The following is a 17,264-nucleotide window of genomic DNA, read 5'->3' on the forward strand; positions in this document are numbered from 1 at the left end:
AATTTGTATTATTATTATACATTATAAAAAATTAAACATTACACTTGAATATGTCTTAACGTTTGTTTTAATAAACGTAAGATTGATGAACACTAGCGTCCTCTAAAACGTCGCGGAACGTATTGAGCGTTAGGCGAGTCCTTTATATCGTCTCCTCTCACGTGGTGAGAAGCATAGGTAAGCGATTGCGCCGGAATGCGCATTTTGTGCGTATTTTTCGAATCCGCTCGCTCGTGCCCGTTGAAGAAAATGTTTTCTTAGCGTAGCCTGTCGTAACAGAACGAACAGTAACGTTCCGGCAAACAGTGCTTGATGCTTCGCAGCCCAACCATCTGCGTCGCTGTCGGTCACGCCGGCTTGAGTGGTGTCAACAACATCGCGATTCTCTCGGAATTCCTCGTTTCCCTGCGATTCTCGAATCGTAGGAACGCCTTTGCCTTTCGCTCATTCGTCTTCATAAGTCGTCGTTACCGCGCTTGAATCGGCGAGCTTACGATCACGCGATTCAATGTCCGGTTTCGGAAAGCATGTCAGTCACTGACACGCTTTCCTGAGTGTCGGTTTGACGTGCCCCGTGACACCATTTTGTGTCTTGCATCGCAGGAGACTTCAGCATGCCCGAGACGACAGAACCCTCAAAGATGGTCGGCGACGGCTTCAAGCTTGTCCAACGCCGGGCCAACCGCAAGCGCAAGATGGCTGTTGACGACGATGAACCCAAAAAAGGACGGCCCCTCTACCCTCCCGCAAAGCAGGAGAAACTGGTGCGCTGTGCCCGAAAATAACTCGTTTTCTAATGTGCCCTCCACCCACATACACCGGAAGCCGTCGCGATATTTGTGGGAGTGGAGACGCTCTGAAATGTTGTCGGATTCGGTACTTGCTTTTCGAAGCCCTCCACCCATTTCCCCCAGGATGACGTTTAGCCGTGTTATCGTTCTATTGTCGGCCGGAAGCTGCTGTGTATTGCTGGTTTTTCCTTGTGGGTTTTGAGTAGTTGGACATGGGATAGGGACAGAAAACCGCTTGAACCGGCAGATTCCAGTGTAACTTGCCCAGGTCGCTTCCTTAATTGTTAGAGAGAGAAAGAAAAAAAGAAAGGCTAGTGGCAAAAGCATGTATAACCTTGACCACAAGAAATAACGCTAAACGAATCACGCTAGCGCCAGTCGAAATTCCAGGAAAGTTGCTTTACCATACCCCATCAACACGGGGGCGTGTCCCTAGGTCATTAATCGTAATGGCTTAATGTTATAATATTAAGAGGGGGGGGCAACAGCAATTCATCTAAACTGTAAATGCTATGTTTTGAATGCATGTACAGTAAAAGCTCGTTAATTCGAACCGCAAGGGGAAGCCGCTTCAGTTCGAATTAACGAAAGTTCGAACTAACGAAAGTGAAGGAGAGCAACAGAAATTTGGCATGTCAGAAAAAGATGGCGTCTGCCGCGGGCACACGCCATCTTGAAGTCGAAGCTCTGGGTCCGACTGTGCCACACTACCGATGTCCACCGAAACGAACGTTAGCTGAGGCTTAACACCATCACAATGAATCGCGATGGCCGATACCTCCTAAGCTGAAAACAGACGTGCACAACCGATGAAGACTGCCGAGACAAAGACGCTGAACATGTGAAGGTGGCGAAGGCCCTGATTCGTTGGTTCTTGATTGCAAGCGCAGCTGCGACGTACTTGATTCGCTGTGTTACGATGGCGCTTGCCGTGCCATCTCCGCACAACATTAGCAGCTGTACAAGATTTGCAAAGCCTCCGAGATTCGCAACGGGCATGAAGTCTCGGAGGTTACGTAGAACGGAGAGGCGGCAGCTGCCGCTGCCTTCTGGCTGACCCCGCATCGGTTAGATTTTTTTCCGATTTTGCCTTCTCTCGCCATTCTCTCCGTTTCGGAGGCAATACAGCCTTGTGTGTAGGCAGTAGGCGCGTTTCTCTGGCCATGTGCCAGGCGAGCGTAGTTCGAATTATCCGTGAGGGAACCTTCTCGCGTTCGAATTAACGGACTTTTTTATACATACACTTCTGTGGAGCTTGGCCGGACCAAATCGTACAGTTCGAATTATCCATAAATTCGAATTATTGAAGTTCGAATTAACGAGCTTTCACTGTATTACGCTCTTTGGCCAGGCATGCCAGTCACAACAACAGTAAGCTCAACTGTAAGATCTGCTTGTGGAAATGAATGCCGTTGAAGTGCATTTTGAATGGTCAGGCCTTTTGTCTGCTCTTGATGTATGAACATTTTTTGACAGTTTACTGAAGTTGGCATTACCTCACCAATTTCATGGCCCTCCACAAATTCTTTTCATTGTAGTTGGGATAAGAACTGAAAAAAAGAAAATTGTGTATTGATTGTATATTGGGCCGTGTAGTGCTTTAACTTAATTGGTATCTACTGTGTTTTGTTTTCAGCCACCCCGCATGTTATATTTGGGGTGGCTAACTCTAACAAAGTTTGTACCACTTTGACAGGTTGAGGTAGCAGTTGTGGTTGATCTTGTGATTTCTGACTATAATGCAATATGCTTATGTGCCATACCTGAAGTGTGTTCTCATACATAACTAGTCATAACTGCCATGCAGGAAGGCAAGATCGAGATCCGGAAGATTCCCGTGCCCGCACACCGGTACAGTCCGCTGAAGGAGAACTGGCTCAAGATCTTCACGCCCGTCGTAGAGCATCTGCACCTCCAGATACGTTTCAACCTGAAGTCCCGCTGCGTTGAAATTCGGGTGAGCTCAGAAGTTCGCTTTTGTTGCCTGGAAGCCTCGATGCACAAAATCTGCATTTTGCTTGACCAGTTGTAGTGAAGGAGCGAATTGGTTGGCATGAAATGCTCACTAACGTCTACAATGGCAGCATCCAAAGCCTTCACTTACTATGTGCTTTGCACCTTTTTTGACAGTAAAGATTGAAGTTGCATCAACAGCGTGTGGTGTTGTGTATCGAAAAGTTCTTTCCAGGGTAGAAGCAGTGGTGTAGCAGTTAACATGAGGGACCACAAATAAGTTGCTTGTGTTTTGGCATACTTCCAGCTCATCACTGCCTGATGTCGACACATTGAGTTTGAGGCTGCATGATGGTGCTGCTATCTTTATGAAGAAAACGCTTACCATCAAGTATCTGGTTTATTAGGCAACCATGTTTAGCTGGGATTGATAATCTTGGAGCATTATAGTGCGAACAGGATGTGCGAACAATAAGCGATGCCACTTAGTGCTAAAATTTGTTCCAACTGTTTATTGTTGCACTGCTTGTCAGGCATCGTCCTGTCACACTCTAAGAGCATGCAATGTTAGTGGGATTTCTACGTGCCTGTATCAGTTAGCAATATTTATGAATATTATGAATTGCTGTATGGTGTTCTTGCTTGAGAAAGAGAGAAACAGAATAAAACAAAATTTGAGGTCCCGTGGCTGGGGCCACTAGTCCAGGGTGCCACTGGCGTGCTCGCTGGGCTTGGTCCAGCTTGGTTAAAGAGATTGTAGTGCTTAGGTACATCTCTTTAAACGCCCCCCGTTACTTTATGCTCCTCTTGCAGCACCTGGAAAGTATTATAAATTGTTTCTCATCTTTGCAGACATGCAAGGAGACTCGGGAGCCCAGTGCTCTGCAGAAGGCTGCCGATTTTGTGCGGGCATTCACCATGGGCTTTGAAGTTGACGTGAGTCGCATTTCGTTGCTTTATATTTTGCGCATTATGTCGCTGTAGATTGAATGTAGGTCCCTAACGTTCTTGGTCGGCAATATTATTGTTTAAAGATCATTGCCATGTCACAAGATGTCCATTTTGTAACATGGGTTCTACTAAACTACTTTGATTCTAGTCTAAGACTGTGGTGGCTAAGTACTCCCGAGTGTCCACCCTGCACGGCTGGGTCGTGGAAGTCCAAAGGAAAGCAGAAAACAACGCTACAGCAAATGCATCTCACCCCAAGCCAGCTTTTATTTTGCGCACCAGTGATGTCGCTAGGTACAGGTTGAGGTCTATACTTGTGGACAGCTGTTTGTTGCAATGAAGGGAAGGCTGTGGAGGAAAGGCACTCGCAGGATGGTGCTCTTGAATATAGTTTCACAGTCTTGTTGTGTTTAAGCTTGGAAAGAGGAAATATGGACGTTCCATTTACTGCAGCGCTTACATTAAAATGAGGCGAAACACACCACTCTGCATTACATTTCAATTTTATTTTTTCACATTGCTGTTCCACGTGATCACATCAGTACTTCGCCCACGTAGCAGGCTGGGCTTTGCCCCCTCCCCCCCCCCCCCCCGCATCAAACTGAAGACAGAGCCGTTGACAGACCAGAAGTTACTAAGCAGAAGCCGAAGCATATTGCACAGGCCACACGTGTTATGCAACTCTCCTATGTTGCTTCATGGTAGACAGATAGGGTGAACTGGTTCTTGACTTCATCGTTCTACCAGGCCTCTTAAAAGGAAGCTTTACCTCTGGAGTGTCAATCTAAGTGTATTGGAATAGACAAGTTATTTTGCTTGGCATTCACTTTAGTGAATTTGGTAAAGTTTGTTGTCTCAAAAAAAAATAATAATTAAAATGTGGTGTATGCAGGGATATTTTTTTGTTAGGCCATTGATATTTTTAAACAAAAGTTTGTAAAATTTAAATTGAAAAAAAAAGGAGGTAGCAAGTTTTTAGCACTGTGATTCACTAATAAATAACGATGTCACAATTCGGTAAACTTCATTTATTAAGACACCTAAAAAGGACAGTATTGATTTACTGTACGCCACTCTCAAATATGTACCACTAGTTTACGAGTATGCCTTTTGTAAAAACCTTCCCTTTACTATTCCATGCAAGCTGTAAACATCTATCAGATTTCTGTTTAGATGCTCTAACAGGAACAGTTTACACAACTGAGATCTGTTTTTGATACAATGTTACAAATTTGTAAACCGCACGCTTCAATTAAAAAAAGTTTTTCAAATTACCGATTGAGTTGAGATTGCTGTTATCTAAAGCTTCCCCTTAACCCGGTCACACGGAAGATTGAAATTTCTTGTGCGGGCAGCAACAATAGAAGTGGGAAGCTAAAAGACTAGTTGTATGCCACACAGTTTCTCCTTTCCCTTGCTCTTCTTTTTTTTTTTTTAAACCTGAGCATTCATTGATCTTTTTCTCTTGTACGCTTGACCACTGGGCTGACTGTGCTATTTCTGGTGTCGCTTCTCCTGGCAGGATGCCCTGGCTTTGGTCCGCCTAGATGAGCTCTTTCTTGAGTCTTTTGACATCCAAGATGGTGAGCCTGTTTTGCATTCTTGCTTTTTCTTGGAATTTGCATCTTGCTGTTGCCTTAATGCGTCGAGATTTTAGCGTGCAGTCACAGGTAGCAGGCCTTACTATGTACTACAAGTTCTTTTTCTGTTGGATTAACCAAACTCCAGATTACACTTGCTGGGCTATCTTATTTATTTACTTAAAATACCTTACATGCTTCAAAGTGAGGCATTGAGTAATGGGTGCAGTGCATAAAAATATATATAGAATATACGAAATCCATAAAACCATAGCAGTTTACATACTACAACCGTAAGTGCAACCGAAGTGAAAAAAATTACCTGTTCACAAGTCACTAGTAAAAAAAAAAACAATATGATAACAAGGAATGAATTGCACAGTATATTCACTGAAGTTCTGTAATCAACAAGACCAGAGTGTTAAAGATTATAAAAGGTTTTAAAAAGGACGGAAAAAGCTACTAACGCGACATTCCGGCGGAATGGTAAACATAGTGACATAAGGTTCATATTCAGTTCTCTCATATTGCGCAGTTGAATCTCGATACAGTGAGGTAAATGTAAAATGTTTCTTGCCGATATCTACCGAATTTACCTGAACCTAATGCGCACCTTCTTTCTGAGGAAATGGGTGGTAACGTGCCTGCGCATTAGAATCGGATACGAAACCAAAACTAGCTTCTCAAAATCGGCAGCAGCCTACCATCAGAGACTTCAGACACAACGTCATCGCCATCACAAAATGGCGACAGAGCACGATCTTGGTGCTCTGTCGTTAAGTTGCTTTTGGTTCATTTTTTGCTTGACTGAGATCCTGAGCACTATTTTCGACTAAGAACATTAGGAGATTACTATCAGTTTCGAGAGATTTCGTGCAACTTGGCACCAGATGCGTTGGTGTAAGCTCGGTATCTGTGCGCAGTGCCAAGAACGCCGTCGGTCTCAGACAAGTCCCATGCAATGTCTTGCAAAAGTGGTGGTAGCGTATCTCTAAATGTGATCGCTTGAGAATACCACCCGTGTGCTTGGTTATCTGTGGACAAAGTGCAAAGGTGACGACAGCACACCACTTTCATATTGAAAGCTCATTAATAAGATGAAAAGTTCCCCATCCGTCAAAGTAAATTATGTACGTCTCATTATTTCTGACTGATAGCATGAGGAGCTTCCTATATTTTTCTTTTGTGAACCGGTGGCATGTTACACTCAGATGCGCATTTCTTACTCTAACGCCCGTGAAAATTGGGTGTGCATTAGATTTGGGAATGCCTTAGAATACGGTGTGCTTATAGGGTTGTGCGAAGCAAAAGTCGGAGAGAATAGTTTGAATAGTTGTGGAATTTGCATAAAGACTTGACACAAGGGCTACATAGCTAATACAAAAAATTTAATTCGTTTTTCCTTACAAGGAATGAAACAATTCACTTCCTGGAATGAATGTAGTTTTAGAGTACTGTTATTCAGATATTGTCATCATCTACAATACCAGCAGCACAGAAAATTAGTTTACAGGCTTTTTGTCAGCATTGTACTTCAGTACACTAGAAGTTTTGCAATGGTTGATGTCGCGGGAGTGTTTCACACTCGCCCATTGCAACAAGCGATGGTATGACATGCAACCTTTGTCATTGCAGTCACTTGCAACATTGGGCAGCATGGCATTAGGCTGGTCATTATCATGTTCACACAGTAGGCACAGCTTGTCAGTGTGCAGGTTGAACTAAAGGATTATGTTTGCACTTCACATTTTGCTCGAGGGCCTAGGTGCAAGTGTCCAGCTCCCCGAGTCCAAGCCCCTTTACCATTATTATTTTTTTAGTCAGTGCTCATCAATGTTTGAAAGGCATGTAATCCAGTATTGGTATTAGCAAATTGGCTGTGAGCATTGATTGTTGCCTCTGTGTGTTCATTGACAACGGGGAACTCGTGTTAACAGCTTGGTGTGTAGAAAAAAAATTTGAGCAGGTTCCGGTTGTCATCAGACGACTTGCACATTGTTTGCAGAACACTTGCTTTTTCTGCATTGATGTTGCTTTGTGTAAGTGAATGGTTAACAAGCACCAGTGTTTTATTCCCATTGTTTTTTTTGCTTTGCAGTGAAGCCTCTCAAAGGGGACCACTTAGCCAGATGCATCGGGCGACTGGCAGGAAAGGGTGGCCGAACGAAGTTCACCATCGAAAATGTCACAAAGACTCGTATTGTCCTTGCTGACAGGTGAGCCTCATTTGGCGTACTTCTCACAGTATACAACAGTAAAACCTAATTAATTTGAATTCCGTGGGGATGCAACGAAAATTCGAATTATACTAGATTCGAACTGCAGTCGCCGACTGTTTATTCGGACCTCACGGGGACTGCAGAAATGTCCGAATAAACAGGGTTCCGAAAAAGCAGATTAAAAAAAAAATGAAATCCTTTATTTCCACGCACTTATTCGGGCTCGGCAGTAGGCTTGAAGAAATCGTGAGTGCGCCGTTGCATGTTGTTCCGTTTGCGCGCAATCAGATAAGCCTGAATCTCGGAGAGGGTCGAACGGTCACTATAGGCGGCTGAAAGCACAGTCACTCTTTGTGCACGCTCCGCATGCGAGGGCAGCGTAGCACATGGTGCGTCATCATCTGACTCGGAGTCATCGTCCGGCGGTGCAGCATAGGGAATGGGTGCAGCAGAAACCTGACGAATGATCTCGCCGTCGTCGAGTTCTGCGCATGTCAGTACAGCAGTGTCAGCACCTGTGCAACTGTCAAATGAGACGGTGTCCGGAATCGCAATGCAACCACTGCGCAGGTCTCGGCAGAACACATTCCGCATCAGTAGGGAGCACATTGGAAGGCGACAAATCTTAGGCCTCCCGGCACCCGCTTGCCGGCATTCCCCAGCGCAGTCTGCGTGGGCACTGTCGGCGCCATTAGACACTTGACGCAATGTTTCCGTACGCCTCGTTGGAACACCGAAACCTCGACACAACACACAAAGCAAACACTACCGTGCCGACACCAGTCGCACAAACGAAAAACGTGGCCTGCTCGCAGCATCGTGTGCGAAAGAAACAAATCAGCTGCTGGATTGTCTTGAGATGGCTTACTAAGCTGAAACCGGAACTGCTGTACGGCCACTCTATCAAACCAGCAGAAACGATGATGATGAGCGGGGATTTCCAGTAGCGCCACTTCGTGGGGCAGCAAGGAGGCTCTGTTCAAAACAAAAGTGGCCTTCAGCAAGTCGAACTATGCGCCGGTCAGAGTCTGTGCATGGTGCCCTCGATCGAGTTTGCTCAAGGAGTGTCCGAAAAATCAGACGAGAGGTTGGAAGGTGTCCGAACTTTCGGCAGTTGTTATACATTATGGTCTATGGGGAGAACGGCGGTGCCACGAAGCTGACCGAATAATCGGGCATGTCCGAATTTTTGGAGTCCGGAAAATCGGTCGGCGACTGTAACGAGTCTGAAAGAAATTGCTCAGTTAAGGTGCATATATAGTTTGACAAGGCGTGAGCACAAGCACACAGACGCTAGTTCACGTCGGCATGAACAACAATGTCTATACTTCGAAGCACTGGCACAGCCAACGTAACCAGTGTTACGGTTGGCGTGTAACACCCCATGCAAAAAGGATGATCAAAAGACCATGCCTAATCAAAACGGAGGATGGATCCCTACTTTGCTATGGGTGTCTCGAGTGGTTGCCGGTCTGGCGGGCACCCCACAGTGATTTCGGGCCCCTTTGCGTGTATGCATGACAGGAGGGAGGGCCGCTTTCCGCGAACCAAACTGGACCCACGGGTTGCCGCCAGCGGAGGCAAGCATGTGCAACGTCGCCCAGGACAGAGGGAGCAGCCGCCCATCACGGACAAGACTCGGTACATGTCACATGACGATGGGAGAAAAATCCCGCTTACGATTTTAGCGGGCCTATTTAAGTGGCCCCACAATGTATCTTATTAATATTCCCTTTTATATCCTTCACCAACCTTGGAATAAACAGTGCAAGTTTTGCACTAGAAATCGTCTTGCCCCTGCCTGGTCGCCATGGTCTACTAGACACCTGCAGCCTGCCGACAACACCACGCTACCCAGTAGTAACGCCGGTCGGGGTTTAAGGGGGGATGAGGGGATCGGAACAAACTTTTTCATTTTTTATCTTAGAGTGATGAAATTTGGCATACAGGTTCGAAATAGCATCAAACAGACAGCTGCAAAGTTTCACAATAATATCTTCAGTAGTTTTTATTTTATCATTATTTATATATTGCTCACATGTTGCTTGCTCGTGGAAAGCCTAGCGTGACAGCAAAATGGGTTATGGGTCTGTAAATGTTTTTAATAGTTACTAAGAAGTATAGTCTAAGTCAAGATTCTCTTAATTTCTTTTTAAATTTCTCTGCTCTTCTTCTAAACGATATAGTATGCACCTTCTCTTTATGTTTAGAATGTATCATGCTCCAATTATTGTGTAATAAAAAAATGGTGAGGCTAAATGGTAAATCTGAGACTGTCTTGACATAAGGCACACTTCAGCAATTGCAGCAAAACAAACAGGATTAAAATCCGTGCTCCCATTGCCGTGCTATGCTTTCCACGAGCGAGGTGATAAGCCCAAAACAAACTTTTGAGAAAACAAGCCTCAAAGTTCCATACTGGCACACACTGTCTAGAATGCTCCTGCATTGTAAAACTTGGTGTCCTTGGCAGCAGGTGACTTCTTAGCCCTCTGTCCTTTCAGGAGATGGACTTTGCGTGCCTTCTTCATTCGCTGGGAGTCTTTCTCGACAGCCCGCTGAAGAGAGAGGGCACCGGGGCGCAGGCCCAATGTTGTGCACAGGTCTGAATAAGCTTTCAGACTGCCCGAGTTGTACTTTGAAATTGCCTCGTGCACTGCTGTTTCCACGGCAAACAGTGAGGCATGCTGGTCTTTTGATACTAGTGACCATATCACTGAATGGAGACTCTCAGCCGCGTTTTGAGTTTTGCCTCCTCTGCACCGGGCCAGCAACTGAGGGTCTGAGAGGCGCTGGTACACAGGCAGGAGTGCTTCAGCAACTTTAGCTGAAAGCTTGTACTTGTGAGCTGGTGCTGGCTGCCCTTCTGCCTCAGCTGATCGGTGGTTGCACCAGCTAAGGGGGCCAGGGGGACACAGCTCATGATGGGGTTCATCATCTGTTGATGTGATGTGGTAGTACGTCGCCATTACTGCCCTTTGCATTTCCTCGACTTCTGAGTGGTTCCGCAGAGCAAGGCCATAGTAGTTCGTCAGTTTTTTGATGAGCTGCTGTGTCAGGCCCCCCTTTCCACCTAGTGGCTCTCCTTTCTTTGCCTTGGCCACCAAAGAGCGAAGTGCAGCCCCCATTCGTTTTTTAACATGATTTATGCAGTCCTCTTTAGATAGCTGCACAAAACCATAAACTTCTTCATCACATAGGGTGCGAAACATGCGGCTGTCCCCATCACAAACTATATTTGTGTACCGTAAATCATTTCTGCTCAAGGAGCGCCTGAAGAGCTGTAGTGCAGCCTCAACCTCCATTCTTCCAGAATTCACATCAGTGTTTTTCTGGCACTGGTGTTGCTGCTTCCATTCAGCATAGTTGGGGTCACTTTCTGCTGGCTGTCGGCTGCACCCAAGGCAGAAGTTGGACAGAACTATGCAGTCCAACACAAGCCCTGTATGGAAATCAATTATACAGCCTACGCCGGTATGGGAGCTGTGGCCGCGTGTCAACCATGTGCCATCATACACTACTGTTATGTTCTTTGAAAATGTTGTCTCCATTTCAGTGTACACCTTTTTCACTGCCTCTACAGCCTCTGTGAAGATGTTGTGTGCAGCTGCCGCTGCGGCAGGCTTGAAAGTCTTTTTGAGGTGCCCATCATATGTTTTGTGGTGTAACCCACGATGCGAGACATTCATGGTGGCCCAGAAGTCATTAAGAGCAGTTGGTCCTTTCCCAATGCTCTTTATTGCTTGCATAGCTCTGATGTTGACCTCGAAAGCTCTAGAGCCGCTCTTCCTTTGTGAGGACCACTCAGACTGTAGGGTACTACCACAGGAAATGCATGAAAGTACCATCTTCACAGCTAGTCCCAGTTCAGTCTCGCGGTGCACTGCTAGGCCGGGCTGCTGACAAGTTGGGCAAAGCAGGGAACCAATCAGCGAGTTCAAAGCAGCAACTTGAACAAGCATAAACTCCTCTTCTGGAGGTGCGGGAATGGCATTTTCCTGTGAGCCAGTCAGCCCGAACTTGCGCTCCGTTGCTGAAACCGCGCGAAGCGATTCGCGAACTCTCGACGCTTGCAGTTCTGCAGTTTCCGCGGACACAAATCGTGTTTCCAGGTGAGCTTGAATAGTGCGACGTTCACTGGGCGAACAGTCAACACTGCGATGAGCGGCAAGGTCGGCCGCCGGCGCATCCGCGGCAGCGAGCGTGCGCCCGCGTTGCAGCTCCGTCGAAGCGCCGGAACTCGTCGATGGCATGGGACTGCCTTCACTGGCGGTTGTTGGCTGCGGAGACATCTCGGCGTTGAACGACTCACCGCGGAAGCGCGTCTCCGATGCTCTGCAGTCGGGCGGCGATGACCGCTGCAAGCTCACTCCGTGATCGGTGCTGGACGAACTTGCGACGGGACGCTCGCGTACGGCGAGACTCACTGGCATGTCGATCGTCACCGGTGAAGTAACACTGCGCCCGCGCTTCGACGGCAAAAGGTCATGGTTCGTCTCACTATCGCTGGCTGGTGCTCGACTCGGCGCAAGATCCCGCAGCACGTTGGGCGAGAGATCGCACAGCACGTTGGGCGCGTACTCCGCCGATTCTGAACGGACGCTCGGCTCGGCCGAACCACCTGCTGACAATCGCAGCTTCTTCCTTGCTGTGACGGGCTTGCGTTTCCGCTTCCCGTAGGCATGCTTCGTCCGGTACTTCTTTTCGAACGTGCGCGGATCCATTGCACGTGGTCGACGTCCTCGATACACAAGAGAAGGAAAGTCCAGAAAGCCTTCCCAGCAGCGGACAAAAGCAGACGCTCCTTGCGCTCCTTGCCTCGGCCGCCATTAGGGCGCGGCGTCGACCAATGAGGAGGCGCCTTACAACGAGCCGCGGCGCAGAGCCAATCGGGGCGCGGCAGCCATTGGCTGCTCCGTGCTGCCACTCTCCTGTTTTTCTTTTTTTGTGCGCTTGCTGGCTGGCAGGGGAGGAAGGGAAGGGCTGGGACAAAGAGTCAAAGAGTCGGGCTTTCCAACGATACCAAAATGGCGGCGCTCCGTGGCGGGAAAGCCGAGCAGTCGCGCGTTGAACTTCGCGGCTTTTTCGCGATTTCGGGCGGATTCGTGGACGCCGGCACCGACAAATATATTTATTTTAAGTGCTTAGAGTTTGTTTTTCGGTGAAATATTTCAGTACAAGATAGAAATGATGCTGTAGATTCTGAAAAGCGTACTTTTCAAAAATCGATTTTTTTCGCGAAAATCGCGATCTGATCCCCGCTTCCCCCCTTAAGTAACTGGCGTTGCAACACAACCAACGTGGTCCGATGTGCCCAATGTCGAGGAGGCTCTTGGGCTATACGCGCGTTCGTCGTGCCGACTGGAGTGGAGAACAAAAAAGAATGTCACAGTTTCACCCGAAAAGCGAAGCATTAATTGCAATAGCAAATCAGTAGATAGCTATACGAAGTAAGGATAGTAGTTTTATCGGCCGTATAAATGTGTAAACATTCGCTCGCTACCTAAATTAACAAGTACAGTGTCATGCGTGCACAGGTGAACATGAACACATCTTGCTTAGTGACCGCGGAGAGTCGCTGAAAAATGCTGGAGTGAGGAATTGCGGCAGTAACAACGAGCAAACTGACATTTGTATAGCTGTCGCTTCAACGCGAACACGAAACATAGAAAGCATTTCGCATACGAAGCTACCGGCACTATGCACATCCTGCAAACATCGTAGATCGCTTTGAAGATAAGGTCCACGCGGGCATGCACTTTGGCCACGTTGCAGATTGCTTTCAAGATACGGTGCCCGCATGGTCATGCCATAAGCAGCAGCCATGTTCTACAAACAAGACCCTTACTGCTTGAGCCTGTGATATAACTTGAAGGAACACCTAGCTACTATACAAGCACTGATAAGCTCATATTATGTTCTAGGACTACACAGGTACAAGTCTATATAACAAAGTAATTTTGGCATCCTCTTCAACTTCACTGCAACGAGGCACAAATGTGGTACAGTGAAACCTCGTTAAACCGTAGTTGGCCGGAGCTCGGGAAAAAGTATGTACTAAACGGTACTAGTGCTTAACCAAAATAGCATGAAATCGTCCACTTACCTGTCAGAAACGGAACTCGGAGTGCGATAAAAGAAGAAAAAGACATGCAGTATTTATTGACTTCGCACAACAAAAGTGTTATTTTCCTTTGATGCCATAAGGGCCTAACGGCGACGACCAAGGCCTCAAACTTACTGAACCTGCGAACCAGCTTTTCGGTCAGCCCCCTCTTCTCGGCAAACACTCGCATGGCTGATTCCTCGGCGTTGCATATTCTCCGTGCATGGGCGCAGTAGCGTTGCAGAAATCGTGGGCGCCTTTTTCATTGCGGGGTGCTGTTCTCGTCACAACGATTGCATTCATGAGACTGACGTAATGCGCAGCTTCTGCCACTGTCGGGCCTGAATCACCCGTGCTGTCGCTTCCCGTGTTGTCCTCATCACTGTCGCTAGGCGACTCTTCGGCAACAACAGAGGCAACGATGTTGAAAAGTCGAACCTCGTAGCCGACATCTCTTTGGGTTCGCAGCAGCGCTGCCGAGCAACTTCTTCGCATTCCAAATGCCTACACTGTAGTCATCAGTAGACCCATGTCGTGTGCCAGTGTCGACTTCTTTGTGTCACGTTCGATAGCACGAACAATGTCTAATTTTTCTTCTATGCTGAGCACCCGGCGTCTTTTTTTATCTGAGCTTCGGCACGATGCCACAACGCTCTCTGGCACGGTGCCAAAATGATGTTGATGGGACTTCACACACAAGGCACTTGGAGGCCATTGTGATCTCTAAGGCTTGTTGTTCTGCCGGGCCGCCCGATGGAGACGATGTACCACCGTGTTTGCGCGTCGAAAAGTGGAAACACTACGTGTTAGCCAATATGTAAGCAGTAAGCTGGTACGGTTTATACAGATACAAAACACATTATGTTCAGTGGCCGCTGGGTTGGGGATTTGACTTTACTACTTTTAAAACGGAACTACTGTTTAAGAGATTATGGTTTAACGAAGTTTAATTCTATCAATTGTTACGTTATATCCCATTTCGTTATGATCTGCTTCAAGTGTAATAGGTGAATTTTTATTTAGTGTGTTTCACCAAAGCTATATGTCCTTTTATGTGTGCATTAAAGCTCTGCCATGCCTCCTGCATGTCAGCATGTTGTCTTACATTGTTGCTCATTTCATGCAGCAAAATACACATCCTTGGCTCTTACCAGAACATCAGGGCGGCGCGGACTGCCATCTGCAATTTAGTCCTTGGTGAGTGAAGAGAATTGTTGATGATTTTACAAGTAATTTGTGAGTCTTAGCACTGAATTGCGTGTCTTTTGCATGTATGTCCAATAGCATTTTTTAATACAGTCACGCATAGTCGTAATAAAACCGCATCAGACATGGAAATACCTTCATTACAAGCACAAAAAGTTATATTGGTTAAAAAAGTCCGCAAGCACGTCCATCTCGGCAGTACACACGTAAGTGTGGTACCTCTTGGTGACTTGTGCAAATGTAGCATTATGACAACAACAGATTACATAAACACACTTTGGGCTGTCGCTAACATGACCATGCGTTCGGTGTGATAACGTGTGATTGGCACGTTAGCTTGCTGACTGCGGTCCAACATTGACAGATACCACATCTCAAGAAGTACAGGAAATAGAGTGTACGCGACACATTGTACGCAACATGCTTCTTGAAAGTTGGGACAAAATTTGTCGAGTTCTCTAGCTAATGGAACTCTCTTCTCTTTCTTTCCCTGCAGGCAAACCACCATCGAAGGTCTATGGAACGATGCGGCAACTGGCAAACCGTATAGGAGAAAGGTTCTAATTTATTTGTGTGAATTTAGTTGTGTGACAACATAGGTACCTAAAAGAAGCTAGTCCCAAGATCTGCTACCACCACACCAGCAGGAAGTGGAATGGCTCTTCCGCCGCTTCTGCAAAAGAAACGGCAGCTGCTGGGAGAGGAGGCTCTTGAGATTAAAATTTGTGGAAGGTGGTTTCACATTTGTGCTATATTTATTGCTCCACTACGATGATATCCAGTGTGTATCTTCTGATGCCTATCAATGTTCAGCAAGTCCTTAAGGACCTACTCTCCCGTCTGTTTTTGATCGCTTGATGGGATATGCAAAAATCTGAATTGGATCTGAATGTTCTGGAACGTTTCCACGACATCGAAGTGGGCCCGTGTCATTAACAGTGCTTGCAAGATAATGCGCCCAGCATCTGTCTAATCTGTCCTCTTCATCATCTGTCCCTTATTTTTCTTCCCCTTCTCTTCTTCCTGTGCAGGCTAGGAGGCCAGAGCACACTAGTTAAGGCTAACCTCTCTGCCTTTCCTACTTTAAATTTAAAAAATTGGGTATCTTTTGCTAATCTCGTTACTCTTTCAAAAGGAAGGCGAAGGATGTGTTATGCCTTTTGACGTACTGCATTATTTTACTGCTGCACCCAGGTTCCTTAGGTGGATTCACGAGAAAGGCAGAATTGTTCCGATGGGCATGACGATTAAAAAGAAAGCTTGGCATCGGATCCCAGTGCACCTTCAAAGAACCAAGGTGGTAACAATTTATTTTAAGCCTTCTGTGCATTTCTTGCAGACCAGCTGCATTTTCCTTCTCATAAATTCAGTTGAGTCAAAAGCCAAGCTGCGCGCAGGCTAGCGTTATTAGCATATATAGATTTGCTACAGGTAGATCGCTGGATGCAAAGACGCAAAATTGTGAGGCGGTATCCGATGGCAGTGCGCGTATCTGGTCACCAAAAGTAAAACATTTGATATGAAATGGCTGCGTACATTGTACACTCGTCAGGCACGCTTGCCGAGAGCGCGTTGGCGCAGTCCATCAATATCACCTGGTTCGACGTCGCCTACATCTGAGCGTGATTCGCCACCTCGGTGGAACTGCCTTAAGCTTGCCGGGTACCGTGGCTTGAACAGCTGTATGGTAGCGGAATGGAAGCAGAGATAACAGGTCGCAAAGCTTTCAGGGGAGCGCGCCCCCTTGGCTTGCGATGTTTTTTACTAATTCCGTGATTGACAGTTTTGCATGTCCCAGCATCTCATTCATGTCGTGCCTGACGCGCCAGTCTGTTGACACCAGACTCCTCCACGAAGGCGTGGAAACTGCTACGAAGGCCATGGCGAAGGAACGCTGACGCGGTTTCACAAGCGGAAGGTGTCCTCCATGCGCCAAGGTTTGTCCGGAAGGGCGTCGTATTGGGAGGCATGTTACCCACCCGTACGTGGCCTCGGACGTCGCATTTCACGAGATGTGTAGTTAACAGCACAAATTTTACGTTACCTGCCATATTTTCGAAGAGCGAACGTAAAAAACGCCGTCGTGTACGCATTCGTGCGATGGAAAAGCCCGCCTCGAGAGACGATTGGGACGGTGGCGCCGCCTGTCGGGAGAAAGCGGAACGAGCGAAAAGGGCGGGATGATGTCGGACGGCGAACAGCTAGGGCGCATTGACCCTGTACACTGGAAGGGACTACAACTACGGCCTGCGCTTTTTTTCATGTTTTCGCAGAACGCCAAAGAGTAAGTTTTAATGGATATATGAGTTAAGCGTTCGAAATGAGGGGGAAAGGTGACATTAACGCACGATAAGCACCATCTCGCTGTATTAGCCACTGCCGCGCATCTGCTTTCCTCGTGGGCTACATTCGATCGCTCGGCTCCAGCGTGACTTGGGCGATTTGACGAAAGGCGCCC

At 47.0% G+C, this 17,264-nt stretch overlaps 2 protein-coding genes across 4 annotated transcripts; one reads left to right on the forward strand and one right to left on the reverse strand.

Moving 5' to 3' along the window:
* The first annotated feature begins 64 nt into the window (after positions 1–64).
* Positions 65–15,547, forward strand: l(1)G0004 (lethal (1) G0004). 3 transcript variants are annotated; one of them, XM_070521888.1, is made up of 8 exons: positions 65–177; positions 604–764; positions 2,599–2,748; positions 3,597–3,680; positions 5,218–5,278; positions 7,374–7,491; positions 14,727–14,797; positions 15,303–15,547. In XM_070521888.1, exons 2-8 carry the CDS (start codon positions 615–617, stop codon positions 15,368–15,370), a joined length of 702 nt encoding a protein of 233 aa, XP_070377989.1. In that variant the 5' UTR covers positions 65–177; positions 604–614; the 3' UTR covers positions 15,371–15,547. The 3 variants fall into 3 exon arrangements, with proteins under 3 accessions (XP_070377989.1, XP_070377990.1, XP_070377988.1); XM_070521889.1 differs by lacking the exon at positions 65–177 and adding an exon at positions 183–206; XM_070521887.1 differs by lacking the exon at positions 65–177 and adding an exon at positions 266–421.
* On the reverse strand, positions 9,470–12,419 carry LOC139047373 (uncharacterized). The gene has a single exon (XM_070521197.1). The coding sequence runs from the start codon at positions 12,216–12,218 to the stop codon at positions 9,927–9,929; it is 2,292 nt and encodes a 763-aa protein (XP_070377298.1). The 5' UTR covers positions 12,219–12,419; the 3' UTR covers positions 9,470–9,926.
* Positions 15,548–17,264: the final 1,717 nt, after the last annotated feature.

This window comes from Dermacentor albipictus, chromosome 7, assembly GCF_038994185.2.
Source record: "Dermacentor albipictus isolate Rhodes 1998 colony chromosome 7, USDA_Dalb.pri_finalv2, whole genome shotgun sequence".
NCBI classification, from domain to species: Eukaryota; Metazoa; Arthropoda; class Arachnida; order Ixodida; family Ixodidae; genus Dermacentor; species Dermacentor albipictus.

Excerpts from the sequence above, each read along its gene's own strand:
- LOC139047373 (XM_070521197.1), bottom strand. The coding sequence starts at position 12,218 with ATGGATCCGCGCACGTTCGAAAAGAAGTACCGGACGAAGCATGCCTAC.